General features: G+C 40.7%; 1 protein-coding gene across 2 annotated transcripts; it reads left to right on the top strand.

Annotated features, from left to right (window-relative positions):
* The first annotated feature begins 1,159 nt into the window (after positions 1 to 1,159).
* Positions 1,160 to 19,200, top strand: LOC136780371 (uncharacterized). Of its 2 annotated transcripts, none has more exons than XM_066738682.1 (6): positions 1,160 to 1,489; positions 3,288 to 4,206; positions 7,351 to 7,751; positions 13,720 to 13,883; positions 17,395 to 17,579; positions 17,737 to 19,200. In XM_066738682.1, the coding sequence occupies exons 2-6, from the start codon at positions 4,108 to 4,110 to the stop codon at positions 18,031 to 18,033; spliced, it is 1,146 nt and encodes a 381-aa protein (XP_066594779.1). In that variant the 5' UTR covers positions 1,160 to 1,489; positions 3,288 to 4,107; the 3' UTR covers positions 18,034 to 19,200. The 2 variants fall into 2 exon arrangements, with proteins under 2 accessions (XP_066594779.1, XP_066594778.1); XM_066738681.1 differs by having other exon boundaries at positions 7,348 to 7,751.
* The last annotated feature ends 711 nt before the right edge of the window (positions 19,201 to 19,911 follow it).

Here is a 19,911-nt window from a genome sequence, read left to right as displayed (position 1 = left end):
TAAATGGTGGAGGTACATATGTTCTCTTGATAATTTTAGTGTTGAAGCCTCCCCAGCATTTACGAGGGAAGGAAACACACGGATAAATGTTGAAGCAGATGCTGTGTGGGAGCGTAGCCCCCATCAAAGAGTCGTTGGGTGAATATTGTGAGAGAGAAACTAAACTTTCCGTCGGACGATCGATGTTTGTAATGCAGCCGCATCGTTCTCTGCCAGTGGCCAGTTACGGTAAACAGCATTGGCGAGCAAGTAAATTTTGCGTGCGGTAAGATGTAATAAAAGAAAACAAAAATTTAGAGAAATTGTTCGTGGACGAGTTCCATGTTAAGAACAGTGGAAAATTAGGTAAACTCCTCTGTTTATATATATATACATATATAGTATAATATCTGACCATCTTTGCTTTCCCTCCTTTCTCCACTTCAATCTGCCCTCTCTCGGTCTTCCATCTCTACCACCCCCCCCCCCCCCACAGGACTCTCTTTGTCACGAGTCCTATTCCTTCTAAAAAAAAAACTCTTCCTTTCGAAAATCCAACAAAACAAACTTTCCACATTAATTCTCCAAAACATTCCAACTCCAATTTCTCTACCACCCCATACCCCCTAAAAAAAGCAACATTTCTTTCAGAAATGCTATAAATCCATTCTCGCAGGAAAAATAGGTTTTGAAAAAATCTTTTGAATTTCCTCCAGAAACTCTTTGTCCCGTTTCCACTTGAAAGGCAGCCTCTCGCTTTTTCTCTGTTCCCCGTCAGGACACTGTCAGCTCTTCTTTCTCCCTTCCAGAGGAGCAAGGCGTCCTTTTTCCTTGGAAAATTCGTCTCTCTCTAGCCTGCGCTCCCACTCTCTCTCTCTCTCTGCCACGCTTCCCCAGTGGTCCTTTTCCTTCCCAGGCAATTATTCTCAGTCCATCCTTGTTCCATCCCGTAGTGCCCCATCTTTCTCCCACCCTGAAACTCCCGTCACTCGTTGCTTTGTGCGGACACGCGTGTGCGTCCTCGTTGCATACAGCTGAGTGTGTGGTATGGAGTAGGTGAGCGAGAATCCGATTGGTCCTCCGCTCCTGTCCATGTGCCAGCCTTTCCCCGTGTGTCTGTGAGCGCTCGTGTCCGTTGCGAGCGCTCTGTATCCACCAGTCGACCCGCTATCTTGGCAAGGATCGCGTTTGGCCGCGCTTGGCCATCAGGAGACATCCCGAAATAATGTAAATTGTCGAAGCACGGAGTGTTGTGAATTGATAATGTGACCTCGCGAGAATCGCTCGCGATCGATAAGCGACCTGTGAAACCTGCTGTGCGTTTCCTGTGCAATTATATATATATATATATAGTATATGTACATCCTTTGTAATATATATAGCACACTGTATATCAACGCGTGTGTATCTTTCTGTACCTTCCCGTGAGTTTGTGCACCTTTATGTTATATATACACGTATAATTTAGATCCAGGAAGTGTCTGTTGTCCATCTGTCCGTCAGTCTCTGTGTGAGTATCGCATTGAGCCAAAATCCTACACTCTATACTACGTGCGCGACTCCCACGGAATTTTTCTGGCTGCGAAGAGCAATCGGAACCAGGTTAAGGGCTGCTTTGTGTGCCATTGTCTCCTGGCAGAAACGCGGACTCTACGTGAAAGTGCTAATTGCACCAAGGAACACGGGAGACCATCAGCTCTGCTTTATTCTCGAGAGTCTGCTAGTCGCTCAACCATCAAAACTCGCGCTTCTATTCCTACAGAATTTTCTATCCGAATCAAGTTTTCCCTCTGCTCGACGTATATATAATAAACCAAGTTTTTCTTTCCAGTCGATCTGCTGGAACTTTTTGCTACTCCTTCGAGACTCATTACTCGCTCGCATGCTTGTTTACCTGACGGATTTGCGTATCGTGTTATTAATGGTCCCGGTCGGCCTTCCCTTGTGCTCCAGATCGGTAAAAAAGTGCTTCATTATGATTCTTCCACCACGTGTGGGAGGCTTCGAAAGGCAATCGGGATAATTAAATGTTGCAAGCACGTTCTTCCTCAACTCCCCCCACCTGCCTTAAACTATCACGTAATACGCGATTTATGAGAATATTATGAAAATTTGCATGTGCAGGGCTCCGAATCTCGAAGATCGGAAGTCGCAACTGCGAGGCGCAGAAAAGTACCGTTTCGAGAGACGTTCGCCAGTAATTTGCAACGTAAACGTGTATCTTTCGTACAGTTAGACCCGACCTGTCACGGAGTCACATATGTACTCGTCGTGTGTAATAAATTATTGAAAGGTGGTGGGGATGGATGTATATATATATATATATATATATATATACACATTTATATCGCTGTCGATCATCGGCCATTAACCATCGCTAGTCGCTACGCCGGAAATATTAAATTAATCTATCGACCGATCTGCGCGCTATAATGCGAAAAATAATTGCTCTCGCTTATGTTTACATTATCGCGAATAACCGGAGATTAATAACTGTAGCAACTATACGTGTTTTTTATTGCAGCTGGAGTATAAACGTTCGAGATTTGATTGGGAAATATTCCATCCGGTTCTCGTGACTTCTTCGTGGTAAAGTTGAATCGATCTATTATTTATAGCTTTTATTGGGTAAATATTTGATACATATATATATATATGTATATATACAGCGTGGTTCGATTTTTAATTGTTCCCGATCGCAACGGGATAACGATAGATGGGAGATGGGAAGCGCTCCTTCTAATCTACTTTCCCCGACTTGTGCGACCAAGCAAATCGATCTCGCGCACGTATTAAACGCCCAGCAAAACAGAAATCGAACTGTTTAACGTCGTTCCGCAAGAATGGTCAGCTTTGCGCTCTTGTGGACCATCGTTTTGTCGTGCTGTTGTTTCGCCAGGAGAAACACTCGAGGCGCATAAATAATTAAACAATTCGACCGAACGCTCTTCGCGTTGCTATATATACAGGGTGAGGCATTGAGAACGAATTAGAGCCACGATGTAAACATCCGTTTATCCACGTAATTCTGGGAGATAACCATTTTTTACGTAAAATCTCTTTGAACAAAAATATACAGGAGGTTTGGAAAGCACCTGTGCACAAAATTTTAATCTTCTATAATTAAGAGGATTATCAATTATTTTTATATATTTATAAGCAGCAAATGCCTCACTCGGTATTGCAAATGTATATAAAATGATTTCAATCGAGATTCGTCGTTCCACTTTTACAATATGATTTCTCGTTACGATAAATGAAATATTTTCTCCTAGAATGCAATGAATAATAATTGTAATAATTTTCAGACGTCCTTGTGATGGTACCAGGAAGGAGTCTCGAAAAGGTGGTCGGGGCTAGAACGAGGACGAGGTCCTAGAATCAGTTCGCTCGAGCGTTCATCGCCGATTATGAGAAGAAAGTGTTCGTTTGAGAGCTTCGGTAGTGGGGGAAGCTGAAGAAAAGCAGGCTGAAAGCAGTTGGATGAAAAATGCCTCGTTAGGGAAATTCGAGTGAATCGTTGTTGATATAAGAACGAGAGGAAGACGAGCACACTCGATTTTCAGGGGTTAAACCGAGCGACCAGCGTGATTCCGCGTTGAATTATCTCGCTCGTTAAGGGGATAGGCTAGGAACATCCTGTGGACGTCCATCCTTTTCCGGGGAGATCCCTGAACAAAGGGGCGCGAGGAAAGGGGAGGTCCCTGGAGTGAATCGCGATTGAAGGAGGATGTGCGCAGTGTGTGCCCTATGAGCGAAGAAGGATAGTCGAAGAGTCGGGTTTAAACGGTGGGGAGAGGAGTGGGGGGTGTCACTGCGAGCGAGAGACCTGAGAGAGTAAAAGAGAAAAACGGAGAAAGAGGAGAATGGATGTGAAAAATGGAATAAGATAGAGATAGTGAATTAAGAGTGGAAAAAGTGCGATAGAGAGTGAAAAGGGGAAGGAGCAGCGGTAGAAAAAGAAAAAGTGGTGGAGGGGGAGGAGGGGGAGAGGTTTGATAGGAGGTAGCGAGCCAGCGAGGAAGCTGCTCGAGGAAAACGATCGACGGTGACTGCGTGAGTCTGTTAGTTGGGGTGAGAGACAAGGGGGAGGAGGTTACCGTGGAAACCAATGTTCAGGGCCGTACAATGGCCGGGGCCCTGTCTGAGAATGCCCCGAGGCCCATAAGCGTCGTCGCTGTCGACGGTGGAACTGTGGAAAATGTCAGGAACACCGATCCTGTCCAGGTACCCGTGACTCTTTCTCTCTTTCATCTTTTTTTCACATCCTATTAACCCCCTTATTAACCTCGCAATTATCGATACGCTCCTGAATGTAATTGGACCCCTATAGGATATGTTATACCCGTGCATGCACGTCCCATCACCCGCATGAACGAAAAATTATTCTTGGAATTTTTAATAATTAATATGGACAATTTGCAATAATAATAATAAAGTCTCCCTTGTGCTTTTACCGATCGTATTAACTTTTAATGCACGTCGTGCGTACCTGTGGCCTGTTTTTTTTTTTCAACCAACACTCATTGCGTTTTTCTTTTTTGGGTCATTACCGAGTTCTCTCAATTTCACGTGTCCATTCCGCTAATTCCTGCAAATTGGATACGCTGCATTACAGTGAAAGTTTTTCGCGTGAATCCGGAGTTGCGATAATGTGGAATTCTCTGGAGATCTTCGTCAAGTTCTGCGAAAGCAACGCAACGGCCGTTTTCCATACGGGCGAGAAGTCGAATGACTCGGCGACCTTTGGGACGACTAAATAACAACTTGCTCGATTGTTTCCTGTCTATTGTACACGCGTCTTTCAAAATTGCCGAGTTTTATACGCGCCTTTCCCTCGTTCGAGACTCCCTGATAAGCAATTATTATTTTTTTCTGATAATCCCTCCACTTTTGCTACTCATCCGGTACAGGTCGAGTCTCTTTAATATTTTCTTACTCGTCGCTGAACGCAGTTTCATTCATTCATTCGCTTCTTGTAAATACCAACATTTTCGTGTCCCAATTGTGTGCCGTGTGTTTGCGCTCGTTCTTGTTTAGATGTGCGGTTTACCAGTATATTTTTCCTGGTAACTCTTCCATTAACTGCAGTCATCGAGTACCGGTCGAGTCTCTTACATTTTATATACTTTTCTTTAAACGTGTTCGATCATTGTCTTTTAATAAATGCTAAAATACTTTTATGTGTTCCAAATGTGGATTTTGCACGTTTCTATCTACATGCAAGCTTTGTTATCTTTTGTTAATAATCTCTCGAATAAATTTAGTCGTCGCAAATACCAATCGAGTCTTTTGTTTTATTGCTCGTGTCTATAATAATATTTTTATTCGTTCGTTCCCTTTGATAAATTCTCAAATCTTTTTATCTCCCAAAAGTCATAGGTTTTTGCATGTTATTATCTACACGTGAGTTTCATCATTTTTTACTGATAATTTCTCCACTAACTTTAGTAATAGCAAGTACCAATTGAGTCTTTTATTTTCTTACTCGTGTCTAATAATATTTTTATTCGTTTATTTCCTTTTTATAAATCTCTGAAAATGTTTGTGTCCCACTTACCGTAGCAATTGTGCCCGATTTTATTTACACGTGCGTTTTACAATTATTTTTCTTATACTAATTTCTCCTGTACTAACTCCAGTCATCGAGAGTACCAGTCATTTATCTTACTTTCTTCCTCGTCTCTAAACGCATTCATTCCCTTTTAACAAATCTCACGATTTTTGTGTCCCAATGGCTCGTGTTTGCACGCGTCAATATTTATACGTTCGCTTGTAAATTGCCGAATATCAAAAGTGCATTACCCTCCATGACAAGTCGCTGATAAGCAACTATTATTTTTCCTGATAATATCACCACAACCGCCAGTCATCGGGCACCAATTGAGTTTTTCACTTTCATCCTTGTCTCCACACGCATGCATTTAGGTTTTTACAAGTTCCAGCACATTGCTACATGTTTGTATTAATTTATAAAATATCTTTATAAACAATTAAAACGAACGTAATAATTACAAAAATTTTCATTGAAACATTTAATCTTATTTTTAAAATTCAATAAACAATTATAATTGTTATTATTCCTATACTAATATATTTGTTTAGTCAAAGTGAAACCATGAAATTACATATATTTATTAATGGTAAAAATAAAATGATTATATTAATTATCATTTATGTATTCGATTATTATTTTTCCTCAAATTTGTATGTTTACGTAAATTATTAATAGACATTCCTTTCAATCAATTCATTAACATTAATTAACGTAATACGTTTATTTATTCAACAAATTATTGAATAATCAACAAATTATTTATAGCATTAATAAACATATATTTATTGTTACATTAAAATCTTCTTAATAAACATTTTTTGACAATATTTCGAAAGATATATTTTCTAAACGTAAGATTTACCACTTAAATCAACCCAGAGCACATGGACGTGTATAAGAAATCACTTATCTCATGCAACTGGGGAGGGTCTTTAAGCAGGCTCTGTGATAAAAAATGATATCTCTTTTACTTACATTGATAAACATTTTTTATCTCAAGCTTTGGGGCGATGCAAGTGGTACACCCTGTATAGAGGCGTGCTTATAAATTTTCAAGAGTCAAAAGTGCATTTACCTTGATGACGATTCACTGATAAGCAACTCTTGTTTATTCCCATGATATGTTCGTTTAGTCATCCAGCAGCAGTCGACTCTCTCGCTTTCCTCCGCGCCTCGAAACTCGCACCAATTCGTACCATTTTCACACTAATCCCACGATTTTTCACCATTTGCGAAATGTCTCTATCCTAAGAAAGCGTTTCTCTCTTGCATACTTTAGATAGAATCCACCCTCGAATCGATGCATTTAATCGTAATTAAACGCTTTGCACAATGCACATTGTAATTCCATAAATTAGTCAATCTTGATTAAATCTTTTACGAGCTTGACATTAGATCGTATACGGTTGCAGCCATTAATGGCCTATATTTAATGCTGAAATATCAGTTTACAGTCCCGCGGCTCCTTTCATACTTTCACTTTGTATTCTCCGATCGAATCACGCGTCATTAAAATACCTGGATTAACGGGCTTTGGAAATTCCGAGGGATCCGCGTTTCCTCATTGATCCGTGCGAAATAAATAAGGACAAAAAATGCGGACTATTGGAAAGTAATACGGGTGAAGTTTGAGCTGATATTACGGTTCGCGGGCCACGTGGTGGATACGTCGAATAACGAAGGGAAGTTTTTGCTCCGGAGAGACAGGCGGAGGAGCTGGTGGGGGTGTTATTAAAGAGAAATATATAATTCCAGTTTATTCGATCTGTGCGATGAAGCAGTATTCAGAGGAAAGGACGGGTGTGTTGCAGGAGGAGCGGGACCCAGCGCGGTCGTTTACCTCGACGGAGGCACAGACGGAGCTGGCGTTGGCGAGTAGCGTCGTCGGAGGAGTGGAAGCTGCACGGGCGGCGCCCCTGGCGGTGGTGTCACCGGTCGAGGCCCCCGAGGACGTGGCCGCTGCAGCCGCGGCCGCAGCGGCGGCGGCAGCCGCTGGGGTCCGGCACCGGGACGCCAGGAGAAGGGAGCGTCGAATGTTGAGACAATACAGACGAGTGTTTGGATCCTGCATCGGCCCCACTTATCCCTCTATCGCACCCTGGTTCACCAGTGTCCAACCACCCCAGTCACCCCTCGTGCCCACTGCAGCCAGGGGCCTTCCACCCCACCTAGGCTTACCCTTCCCGGTTCCTGCCAGCGTCTCAGCCTTTGGAAGGTCAGTAAACCTTGTTTTCTCTTCTTTTTATATATATGTATGTATATTGTTGTCGAAAGAATTTCATTCCTGCCGCACGAATATTCCCACGGAATTCAATCTACCAGTGTGACTTTACATGTTAATTAATAATTCATACAACTTTAATGCCTCCACTTTTTTCCGCGTAACGATCCAATTAAAGCGACAAAACTCTTGCGTAATCAAGATCAACGCGTGACACTCGTTATTCCATTTTTGTTTTATAGTCGAGTATTCATAAGCATTCGTGAAAACCCCAACGACCTTGTTCTTTGTTTTCAATCTTTCGACTAATTTTCTTATTTTTTTAATGAAAATGAAGTCTATTTATTTTTTAATTCGTTTCCTCTGTTCTGGTACTTTTCTCTTGTCCCTTTTTTTCACAGTATTTTAACAATATTGTTTTAGTTACTTTTTGGTGGTGGTGTATAACGTGGAAAATTTACCACATAGGAAATAATTTGTTTTTATACTAGCTCAGTGTTATGGTAGTTCTGTACATAAATTATTCGATACTTTCTCCGGCAAAAAAATTCCCATATATGTAGTTACTGTATATAAGCAAACTGTTAATGAGGAAAGGTAAAATCTATACACTTATACTTGACGTCCGGGCCACTTATTAAGAGTCAGTAGAGTTCATTGAACAGAAAAAACAAGAACCATTCGCGAGCAGAACAGTAATATCACTTTCATAAAAGAACAAAGTGTCTTTTAATGCTAGTTGAAGAAACAAATTTTTACGCTCAACGAATCGACTATCTAGTCGGCTGAGAGCAGTAAAATATATTGAAAATATGAATTAGAAAATTTAACTCGGTTTCTCGAAATAAATTTCTCGACTTTTGAGTAAAATAACAGGGTGCGACGCACTTAAAAGACGGTTCAGAGAGCTGGAAAATAAAAATGCATTTATCGACGTGACCCCAAAAGACACGAATTTTCCGTAAGACCTCTTTGAAAATAAATATGAAATAAATTCAAAAAATATTCTGCGCTAAAAATTGAAAAAAAAAAAAAATCCCCTGTAGAATAAAGGAAAAAAATATTTTCTTACTCGTCTACGTAACATATTCTGTGCTCCGGGGTGTGTCAAGTGCCTCACCCTGTATAAATGGCTGCTACTGTCAGTTGCAAAATAAAGTAATAAAACAAAGACCAGCTACGCTTAATACTTTAATGCCGCGAGTATACAATAATGACTGCGGCTAAGTTGCATATGCCCACCTAAATTCTTTTAACCGGTTGCTACATTTAGGATTACGCTCACGTTCTCATGAAGCACCACGCAGTTTCACAAGTGGCCGTGTGCGCGCTGGGATTCTCACAAAGCCGAAACATTACGCATTATAAGCAAAGACCGCCCATCGCGTAACTCGCGTGAGATTCTCGCCTTTTATCGTTTTCATTTCTCGCTCGCGCGGGAAATTCCAGCCAACGTCGCGTTTCTTTCCAATCGGAGGACAATAAAAATGCGAACTCGGTTATAGCCAGTATAAACACTGCAGTTGGATAAGAGGAAGAGGAAAGCCTTTTTCGCTCGGTTAATGTTTTCTACTTTCGATTTCCTGCTAACGCGCGAATCGATCGATAATTCAATCGCAATTTCAATGAGCTCCTCGCCAGGTTGCGTTGCGTGTGTATAGTGTATAATTGCTGTATATATATAGCTATACGCGCGGATAGCAAGCTGTAGGATAAAATGGAAATCTAGTCCCGTTGTTATCTTACAAAAATCACGAGAAACTTTTCTCCATTGTGCTAATATATCCGATTATATCCGCACTCCAATTATACTGCGCAGTTTCATCCAAGTAAATTTTATTGGCGAGAAAACGGCAAGTATATACCAGAGAGAGAGAAGCTCCTTTCTCTTTTCTCTCCTCGCCCTCGCATTTGCCGCTGCATCTTCCTCTACTTCTTCTCTTCCTCCTCCTCGAGTTCAAAAGATATTTATGTAGCAGCGCGATAACTCGAACGGACGATCCTCCACTTACACGGGATAGCGGTAATATTTCCTCGATAAATTTCGAGCGAGAACGCTCTCTTAATGAAAAACTTGCCACTGGCTAAGCTCCATTCCAGAAATGAAAAGCTCCGGAGATATTAAGAAAGTTCTCCAACTCGCGAACCCGATGGAATAATATAAATGTAGTATATAGTATATATATATATAGATATACTATAAAAAATTGTACATTTAGTTTGATTCTTCGTGTGTGATTATAATGCCGAGCTACGAGCTAACTTTCGCCACTCTCGTCAAGCGGTGAATCTTCTAATTTAAAATGATAAATATTGATTTTTTTAATTGTGTATTTATACATATATGTATCAACCGACGTAAATGCAATTTTAGAGCTAGTTTGATTTTTCGAAAGCAGAGCATCCCTTTTCGTATAAATTTATTATATCCATGCACACGTGATGTTTGTTCGTCTGGAAAAACTGGTTGGTTTTCTCCGGTAAATTTCGTTGCTCGTGAAGTATTTAACGAGCAAGCGGGGTCAATCTCGTTAAAGGGGTCTCGCGGTAAAATCCTCACGCCTATCTGCGGCGTCGCAGACCAGTTTTCATGTTTACGAGTTCTCCCGGCGGCCGGCCTGGAATCGTCGCGATTCCGGATCGATGCGACGACTCGTTCTAAAAAAGGCTACCCACAGCATTAGGGTGGCAGGGAAAATAGCTCCGAATTATTGGTAAGCGCATTATGCGATTATCGATCGCCACAAGGGGCCCCCGTTTCATGAAAACCTACTGGGAAAGCTTCATTCTTGCCCTCGTCCACGATCCTTCGCTAATATTCTTCCCCTTGACAATATTATTTCTGCTCGGAAGACTCCCCCTTTTATATCTTCTTGGATCTAGATGGAAAAATTCTCCGATATTGATCGAAATTAATTGATCCGTCGAACAACAGAATTTTAATGTAAATAGAACATTTTCAGCTTCGCGAGACTTGCTGGGGAATCTTAATTTTTCATCTCATCCACGATCCTTCGATAATGTCCTCTCTCGTCCTTGACAATTTTATTTCTGCTCGAAAGACATCAATAATTATAGATTCCTCGATTTGGATATAGGATAATAATTGTCCTATGTTGATACGCGAGTAATAGAGTTTTAATGTAAATTGATAATTTGTCAGTTTTTCGTGAATACTTACAGAGGAATTTTAATTTTTTATCTCACTCATGATCCTCTGCTAATATTCGTACCCTTGATAATGTTATTTCTGCTCGGAAGACATCTCCAATTTTATCTTAATTCCTCGGTCTGAATATAGAAAAAAAATTCTCCAGTTATGATAAAAATTAATTGATATGTCGAACAGCAGAATTTTAATGTAAATAGAAAATTTCCAGGTCCGCGAAGACTTGCTGGGGAATCTTAATTTTTCATCTCACCCACGGTCCTTCGCTAATATCCTTTCCCTTGACAATATTATTCCTGCCTGGAAGGCATCCTTTCTACAGCAGCCTCGACCCATCGAGTCGTAAATATAGCGAAAAATCTTGAATATCGATAAAAATTAATTGAGTCGTCGCGAATAGCAGAATTGAATAAAAATAGGAAATTTCCAATTTCGCCAAGACCAACTGGGAAATCTTAATTCTTGACCTCGCTCGTAAACCTTCGCTAATATTCTTCGCCTTGACAATATTATTTCTGCCTAGAAGGCATCTTCGTTTATATCAGCCTCGATCAGTCGAGTCGTAATTGCTATAAATATAGGAAAAATCTCGATTATTAATAAAAATGAATCGATTTGTCGAGCAGAGGAATTGGGATAGAGATATAAAAAAAAATAAGGTAGGGTGCGTAACGATCAATGAAAATACCGACGGTTCAAGGATATTAATAGAAAGCGTTCAATAAGAATGGTCAATAAAGGATTTATAAAATGAATAGAAGGAAATCGCTATATATATATATATATATATATATATAGGAGGGCAATAAAGAAAGAAACGTTGTGTTTCTGTCTGTGTTCGAACGCGGAAACCAGCAGTGATGGTAGTTAAGGAGGAGGATTGGAGGGATAATCGTGGAGTGAAACGCTAAATCCGCGTGTTCAGCCGTGCCGCACCGACGATTATCCAGCTGGGTAAAGGGCAACGTAGCCGGGAGAGACTCTGTCGCTCGACTGAAAAACGCCGTACGTATATCTCGACTCCACTTTTACTATAGTTTCGCTGCTGACTGGCGATTCTCGCGCACTGGCTCGTCCGTCGCCGAGCCAAAAGAGCCACTCTTTCAACGACTCGACTCCGCGACTGATCTCGCAATTATATTTCTCCTGCTCTTATCAATCTTCACCCCTCTCTCTCTCTCTCTCTCCCTCTCTTTATTTTTCTCCTCGTTCAATAATAATACCATCTATTTTCTTAGAATTAACCCTGGCAAACGCTGAAAAATTACAGAAGAAATAAGAAATATGACAGAATTGCTACAACTTTCCTTACCTTTCTTTTACGCAATTATCAAATTATCCAATAAGGCCGCTGATCCAATTGAGAAACTGTGCAGTGCACCCTGAGACTTCCAATTGCTATGGAAAGAAAAAACTGAAAATTTCTTCAGCAGAAATCTCCTTTTCTAATGAAATTTCCTAACGAGAAAGGCTAATACAATTCGGATAAGAGGATACTTTTTGCTGCTTGGTATATATGTATATAGTAAGAGAGGACTGTTGGTCAGTGGGATATAAAAATTTATGTTAGAGTGCTACAGAAATATAGCTCGACGTACAAAGTTTCGCATTTTATATCAAATCTTTCTGAAACTTGCTCCACTTTTACGGAGTTATAAGAGACTGAAAGCTATTCGTTTCCTAAAGGATCAAAGCAAGGATCGCGAAAGCAAACATTTTTAAGTGTAATTGGAGTCGCCTGAAGTTGCAGGCGTAAGCACACAATTAACAAGTCCAAGAACCAATTAAACTTGAGAACTCTCTTATTTCTCTCGATTATTCCCAGTAGAGATTGAAATGTATGAATTATAAAGAATTATTTCTGGTGATAAAATACATTTGATTAACCAAGCGTCGCAAACGGTCTCGTACAAATTTCTCTAGAAAGCCATTTCCCTCTTTAATCTGATTTTCAGTGAGAACGAGCAATGGAAACATAGGCGAAGAAAAGTTTCCCGAGTTCAATAAAACATGAGAAACAAGGCATATTTAAATTTTCGCACGATCAAGCAAACTTTGCTCTCCATCAAACTCGAATAAAACTCGGGGAAGAATCGATCCTTTTATTTGACACTCGATATGACTCTTTTTCAATCGGTGCAGCATATATACACACACCTGAAATTATCCAAACAGTTTCATTCTTTCTCAGAGGGAATGCTCGCCATTAGCAGTGTGTCCATTTCAGTCGGGCCTTGACATTCTTACACCAGCTGACAGCTGCAATAACAATAAAGTATATACACACAACGTGCTGCAAAATATTTCACGCGTTATTTAGCGTTAGGATATTAAAGCTCGACTAGAGTTTTCCATTAAGAATTAACTGGGGGGTGTCCTTGGGGAAAGGGGATATTAAGATGACATATGGGACAGGAGGCAATTATATTATACAACGAGGGGAAGAATTAGCTGGGTTGGCTAATTTTGCCATGCGCGTCAGTCCTTGTGTGACTTGGATTCCAACTAATATTATATATATATATATATACTAGCCTATAAAAATTAAATTAACCCCACGATGAGCAAAATGTGGAATTATCGAGTGAGAGCGATACGGGGGGGGGGGGGGGGGATTGGCGATGAACGCCTGGCGTCGGAGGAAGGCGTCGACGTCTGGATCGGCGTCGATTTGGCCCCTCTCCTCGCTCTGTACTCTGAGTGCACGTGCACCGGAGATAGCATAGCACAGTCGGAGTCTTGCCGAGTGTATGTCAGTGGGTCAGGTTGACTGAAGTCTTTCTTGTGTTGCAGGGACGCAGTACCAAAGCAATGCTGTGGCCTCGGTTCTCCGCCGGTGCGCTGGTCCATTTTGGGCGTCGGCGTCGTGGGCCTCGTCTGCGCTGGCGCGGGCGCCCTCTTAGGTGCCTTAAGAGCCACTGGCCGTGATCACATTGCAGTCGCCCTACTCATGATCGGTAAGAACCTCATTCTCTCCTCTCTCTCTCTCTCTCTCTATTTTTCCTCTCTATTATTTTTTTTACTCTTCAATAATCTTCCCCGAAGATATAGATTTCTCCACCAACTAAATCGAGAGGCGTCCGATCGAATCCGATAAAAGGATTGGAGGTGCAGCGTAGATACGGACGGAAAATCCGTGAAATTCGATTAAACGAATGCTAGGTTGGTGCTCGGTTCATCGCGCCAATGCTGCCTTTGACTGAAAAGATATTCCGTTATTATTTCGCTAAGAGAGAAAATACTAAGTGCGAGAGGGAACATATACGCCCGCGGAAAGACCGGTGAAGAAGGAGGAGGAGAGGTTATAAGGAAGAACCGAGCGAAGAAGGGAGAGACCATGAAACAGGTTTCATGGAGCATCTACCGCTTCTTTCGCACGAATCTGCGCGAGGCTAGGCCGCGAACCAGATTTTCTATACCAGGCTAACTGAGATATCATTGAAACGTTCCATCGCTGCTGCCCTTCAATTATTGCCGACCCGAAAATTCCTACTTCCAACATCCACCACTGCCGAACCACTCTCGATCAAACTACTCTCGCTCGCACACCTCGAAACTCTAAGAATTTTAATATCCTGTCTGATCCTGTACATCCTTTCCTGAAAATTTCCCAGGATGTGCATCGGTGGACATTTTGCTATTTCTTTTTTTTTTTTTGTAATGGTTTAATTAAAGTTAATGATCTTGACCTTGAATATCGAGGCAGTAAAGAAATACGTTTGAACTTGGTTAAATCTTGGTGCAGTTATTTGTTACGTAACTATGAAAGAATTTTTATTCTTCATTCATTTTTTTTTTAATTGAACAATCCAAGAAAATAAACTTCCCATCGTCCCACAACTCCTTGACGATATTTTCAAAACTTTGTTCAATCCGCTGAATCTTGGTGTGGATATTTGTTATATAATAACGAAAGAAGTTTTCTTTTGTTTTCTTATTACATTTGTTTTACTTGAATAACTCAAGAAAATGAATTTCCTACTCTTTCGTAACTCGGTGACGAAATCTCTAAAACCATGATAAAATCTGTGGAATATCGGTGCAGTTATTTATTATACAGCCAGGAAAGAATTAACGCGTGGTTGGTCTCGTCTGGAGGAGAAGGCTGCAAGGATATCGGAGACTTTTAAGTTTCCAAAGGGTCCCGGAGAGTGGTTTAAAAAGGCCGAAAAGCGTGGTTGGCTAAGAAAATGAGGTGGCAGATTTATATCGAGGACATTAATCAGGGGAAAGAGAGGCGAGTGGTTTTTCCGAATGACACCAGCTGCAAGCGAGTGAAAAACGAGATTAAGGCTGAGTAGAGTCTTTCCGTGCATGTATATGCAAACGAAACAAAATACAGCGAGAGAGTAGAGGACCGTTGTGCTCCTCTTTTTACCGGAGCCCTCCTGCGGGTATCTTTTCATCGTGTCCACAGAGGCGCGTTGATCGGTGTGTGTGTGTGTGTGTGTGTATGGGAGAGAGAGATTCCGTCCTTGTCTGGCCGATGCGTTGCTTGGATGTGGGTGTGCGACATCGATCTCTCTGTAGGTTAGAGCGTTCCCCATTGTGAACGGCATTCTGAGCGGGTCGCAGGTTATAAGCCCACGTTTAGAAAGTAACTGTTGCGAGCATTTGCTCGTTCTTTCCTTCGCTCCTTCTTTTACGATCTCGCGTAAGCGACCAGACCGTGCCAGAGCAGGCCAGGCCAGGCCTCGGTCGCTCCTGCGGTTTTCGATCCTCGACTTTATTCCGCTCTTTTTGCTCCTTCTCCTCATCCACCTCCTCCGAATCCCCCCTCCGACTTATCCCAATGCTCTGGACCGCGTTAACGGTCCTCATTAATGACTTTGTTCGCAGCTACCTCTTGAAACACTGTAATAATCTGGCGTCCTAATACCAATCTCCCCAAATTATTCCTTTCTCTCTCTCTCTCTCTCTCTCTCTCTCTCTCGGAATATCGAATGTATAAATAGAGTTTAATCCTAAGAAAATATTCGTTACGTTAAATATAGAGTACTCTCTCTCTATTCACCAATGTTAAACTCTAGTACGACTATCGAATAAAGAAACCTGACACGCACGGCTGGTTTCTCATTCCACCTTACCAAATAACTCTGCCCTCTGAATTCGGTGTATTTTCTATAAATACTAACTTTGCAAATTCGTTGCACAGTAACTTAGCAGACTTTAGAATGTTCCTAGCAATTTAATTTGGAATATTGCTGATCGATTTTGCGCGCTTTCGTAACTGTACCGTGTACGTAGCACCAAGCAAGCTTATTCCCATGATTCCTATCTTTCGATGCGTGTGTGGTCGCGTGTATGTGTGTTTGGGTTTGTGTACGTCGTATGTCAGTTCGCTCGAAGAGCTAGAACGCTGCTGAAGTTTCCGTTACGCTCGCATTTGCGCGGATCCATCAGCGTTTCCGAATGACATTGAGAAACCTGAAGAAATACCGAGGAAAATCCAACTCTCCTCGGTCTCGTGTCTTCCGTTCGATAAGACGCAATCTTGAATTTACTTTTTCAATCGAAAAAACACCATAAGGCTATTTCAGCCTCGACCTGAAAACTCGTGGCGCGCGATGTGGCTCTGGGCTGTTTCGGAGATTTTCTGATTTACGATATTGGAGCTGCTAAAACACCGATTATCGACCGAGCGAATGCGAGTGTTGGAGGAGTGACGCTGAAGGGGACCCGAGAGGGAGATGAAAAAAAAGAAGCCCGAAGCAAAAAAGATTAGTAGGAGTAAAAAAAGGGAGAAAGGAATATGGTGTTTCGTTTGCATACGAGTCGGGGATCAGCTTAATCTCGTTTCTTTCTTTGTTACACGCTGAGAAATCGTATTCTGCTAAATCAATTTGTTTCGGAGATTTAGTCGTGCACCCATATACTATCAAGGACGTTCTAGAAATTTTATTATTTTTAACGATTTATGCTCAAATTATACCGATAAAATTTGATCCTCGTTGAAATTCGTCGAGTTCTCCAATAAATACGGGATCGATTTGACTTGATAAAATTTTACGTGACTTTAGATCCCTCGTGTATTCCAACTTTAGCGAAAAATCCGCGAAAAGTTACTCTTCTACTGTTATATATATATATATCTGTAGGGCGAATTGGGACACGCTTTAGGGAAATCAAAGAAAAATTCTTTATTTTGCGATATATTTTTAACTCGAGTTTCCATTCTGGATTTATCTGACACTGTGCTTTATCGAGTCTACTACCCAATTTTCGCACGAGCCAATCGTGGCGGAAATTTCGATCGATTGGATTAGATTTTCCAGTTGGCTTGAAGTGTCGAGAAGCTATATAAGAGAGAAAGGGAGGGAGGGAGAGGGAGAGAGAGGGAGAGAGAAAGGACCAATGACAATACTCGAGAGCTGTAAATCGCTGCACATCCAGCGTAGATTTTTATCGTTGGTGAAAGTTCATGCAAGCCGATCCAGCGTTCTAAGAAAAGGCTTCTCTTTGTTACAGGCATAGGAGTAGTCCTGGTAACGGTTAGTGCCGTGGCATGGAGGGTGACCAACCGAGAAAATTGTGGCACCTTCTTTGGCTTCACTGGTTTCTCCAGTGGGATTCCTCCGTCTAGGCCGATGCATCCCTATGCTGCCATGATTTATCCCGAGTTTCAGTTCAGGACGCCACCGCCCAGTTACCAGGTGGGTGCTCTCCAAAAACTGTTTTACCGACACTTGCAAGGGTTGTGAATCCTGCCATTCGTACGATTTATTTTTATATCTGCATTGTTAGCTAAGAAATAAATATTCTTTCCTATTAATTATAATACAGCTAACGTAATGCGATTCCCATTTATAGGCTAGTATGCAGGAATACAGGTTGCGGTATCTCTTGCTGGATCGTCTGCAACCAACTTCCTCTCCGCCGCCGACCTATAGGTCAAATGCCGGAAGTCTGGTAGCTCCTGGCACGACGAGAGAAAGCAGACCACCGAGTTATAGTTCCAGGACGAATGCTGCGGCGAATGCCACGGCCGCTTCGTCCAAGAAGGATGCGAATCTTGTGAGAATCGTTCAGACCGAGTCGGAACCTGTGATCCTCAGCGGTGATCAGACACCGCCAGTGGCTGCCGTTGAAGTTCTGGCCCATCTCTAGCCATACAAACTCCTAATTTCTCTTTCGATAAGATTTCTGCAATATCGGCTAAACACACACACATGCACATACACTGACGAATCTATTTTTCATAGATCTCTAAATTTGCGTCAGTCAGTTACAAGGTTTGTCTGCTGTTGGTCAAACAGCTCTGTATCATTTTACCGGATGTCGGTAATGCAGTCTAGAGAGAGAGAGAGAGATAGAAAGAGAAAATACAAGTAATTTAATCAGCGATAAGGAAAATTGTTCGAATGTAAAATATTATTTATACAATATTTATCTATCAATATTTACGATTGATATTTGACGAAATGTACATTTGTTGATTAACTAGTGAAATTGTGACAATTTTCAAAATGGAGAAAGCTCGATTGATCCTAGCTCGTATCATTTTCATTGGTGTAAGCTAATACGATAATCGTTATTAGCAGCAGTGCTCATGATCAATATTTGCAACTGTTATTTATAAAACTCAATGCAATTTCACTGCCTATGAGTCAATTTAGATCATAAATTTGTTTTTGCGATACCCGATATATATTTGTATATTAAACCATTGTATTAATACACATACTGCAAAATGCAGAATGTACTCCATAATTCGATATGCGGCCATAATAGAAGCTTCTGCGGAAAAAATGGATTTTTATCATAGGCCAAAAGAGATGTCGAATATTTCTTATTGTCTGCTATAAGACATGACTAAACGAAATTTAAATTGACAGAAGTGAAAACGTGGAAAATGTTTTGTTTATGAAATTGAAAAAATAAATGTACGAGAAAGGTATCATTCACGATATCATTGCTCTAATATCATAAAAATTATAAATCTACTCGGAAAACGTAACTACTCTAAAGTGCCAAATAACATTTTTGCGATTTAACGAGAATCGATGGATAATTAGACTTAAAAATGTTCGCGTCCTTACAATTTTCTTTTTAAATTGGTATTTGTTCATTAGGAATCTATACTTAGTCCGATATTTTGCAATTTTGTCTCCAAGACTTGCAAAGAATAGCTAGAGAACGGTATAAATTTGTAAATTAACATATGAATATTTTTATAACTAATTACCAGTGAAAGATCAATATCATCTTCGACTGCGTTTTGTCGTAACGTTACCAGTTCCGATGTGCTTATTATTATCTATGACCGTCCATTTTCTCACCATTTCCCGATCAGTTTAGAATTTCTTTAGACGAAAAAATCTCACTTTGATAAAATTTCCATTTTCTTTCAATCAATAATAAAAACAAAAATTTTCAGTCGAGCTTGAAAAAAATGAGCTTTCTCGCAATTTCTCGATAAGAATACTTATAATTGCTTCTTTTTTTCGTGTACTTTGACGCATCTGATGCTGATAACATTCGTAGTTGTAGATAAAAATAGTACGGTTAACACGAGTGCAAAACATTTTGATATTGCGGCCTTGACACTTGCTAACCAAAATCGCAATGATTCGTGATACGAAAGAGCAATGTAATCGTTAACTAAAAGTCATCGATCGAGTAATTCTGTTGTTCCTTACATAATATTATATAGGCCAATTTGTACATTAATGAGAAAGAAAATAGAAAACAATATATATATTATAATGATTAATATAATTATGATATTTATCTGATTAACTCGGGCAAAGGGGCTTCACCGAGTTATAAGAAGCCTGAATAACAATACACCATTATTTATGTTTTCTTGATCCAAATTGTAAATTAAGGGAATGTGCATTACACGTTTGAGGTTCTTCGTAACTGGTTTATCCCTATATTATTAACAATATACATACATATATGTGGATCTCTTAATCACTGGCTAATTATTCGAATGAATTAGACGCTTTCCGTGACGCCAGGTCATATTTTACAGGAATTCGT

The sequence above is a fragment of the Prorops nasuta genome, unplaced genomic scaffold, assembly GCF_024137725.1.
Source record: "Prorops nasuta isolate Cenicafe-Biocafe unplaced genomic scaffold, Cenicafe_Pnas_1.2 PNAS00019, whole genome shotgun sequence".
Taxonomy (NCBI): Eukaryota; Metazoa; Arthropoda; class Insecta; order Hymenoptera; family Bethylidae; genus Prorops; species Prorops nasuta.
This window is presented reverse-complemented; position numbering and strand designations above follow the sequence as displayed.

What these genes read in the sequence shown, in the direction of transcription:
- LOC136780371 (XM_066738681.1), top strand. Translation starts at nt 4,108, where the DNA reads ATGGCCGGGGCCCTGTCTGAGAATGCCCCGAGGCCCATAAGCGTCGTC. An exon ending in GGAACACCGATCCTGTCCAG is followed by an intron (nt 4,207 to 7,347) that starts GTACCCGTGACT and finishes GGTGTGTTGCAG; the next exon opens with GAGGAGCGGGACCCAGCGCG. An exon ending in AGCGTCTCAGCCTTTGGAAG is followed by an intron (nt 7,752 to 13,719) that starts GTCAGTAAACCT and finishes CTTGTGTTGCAG; the next exon opens with GGACGCAGTACCAAAGCAAT.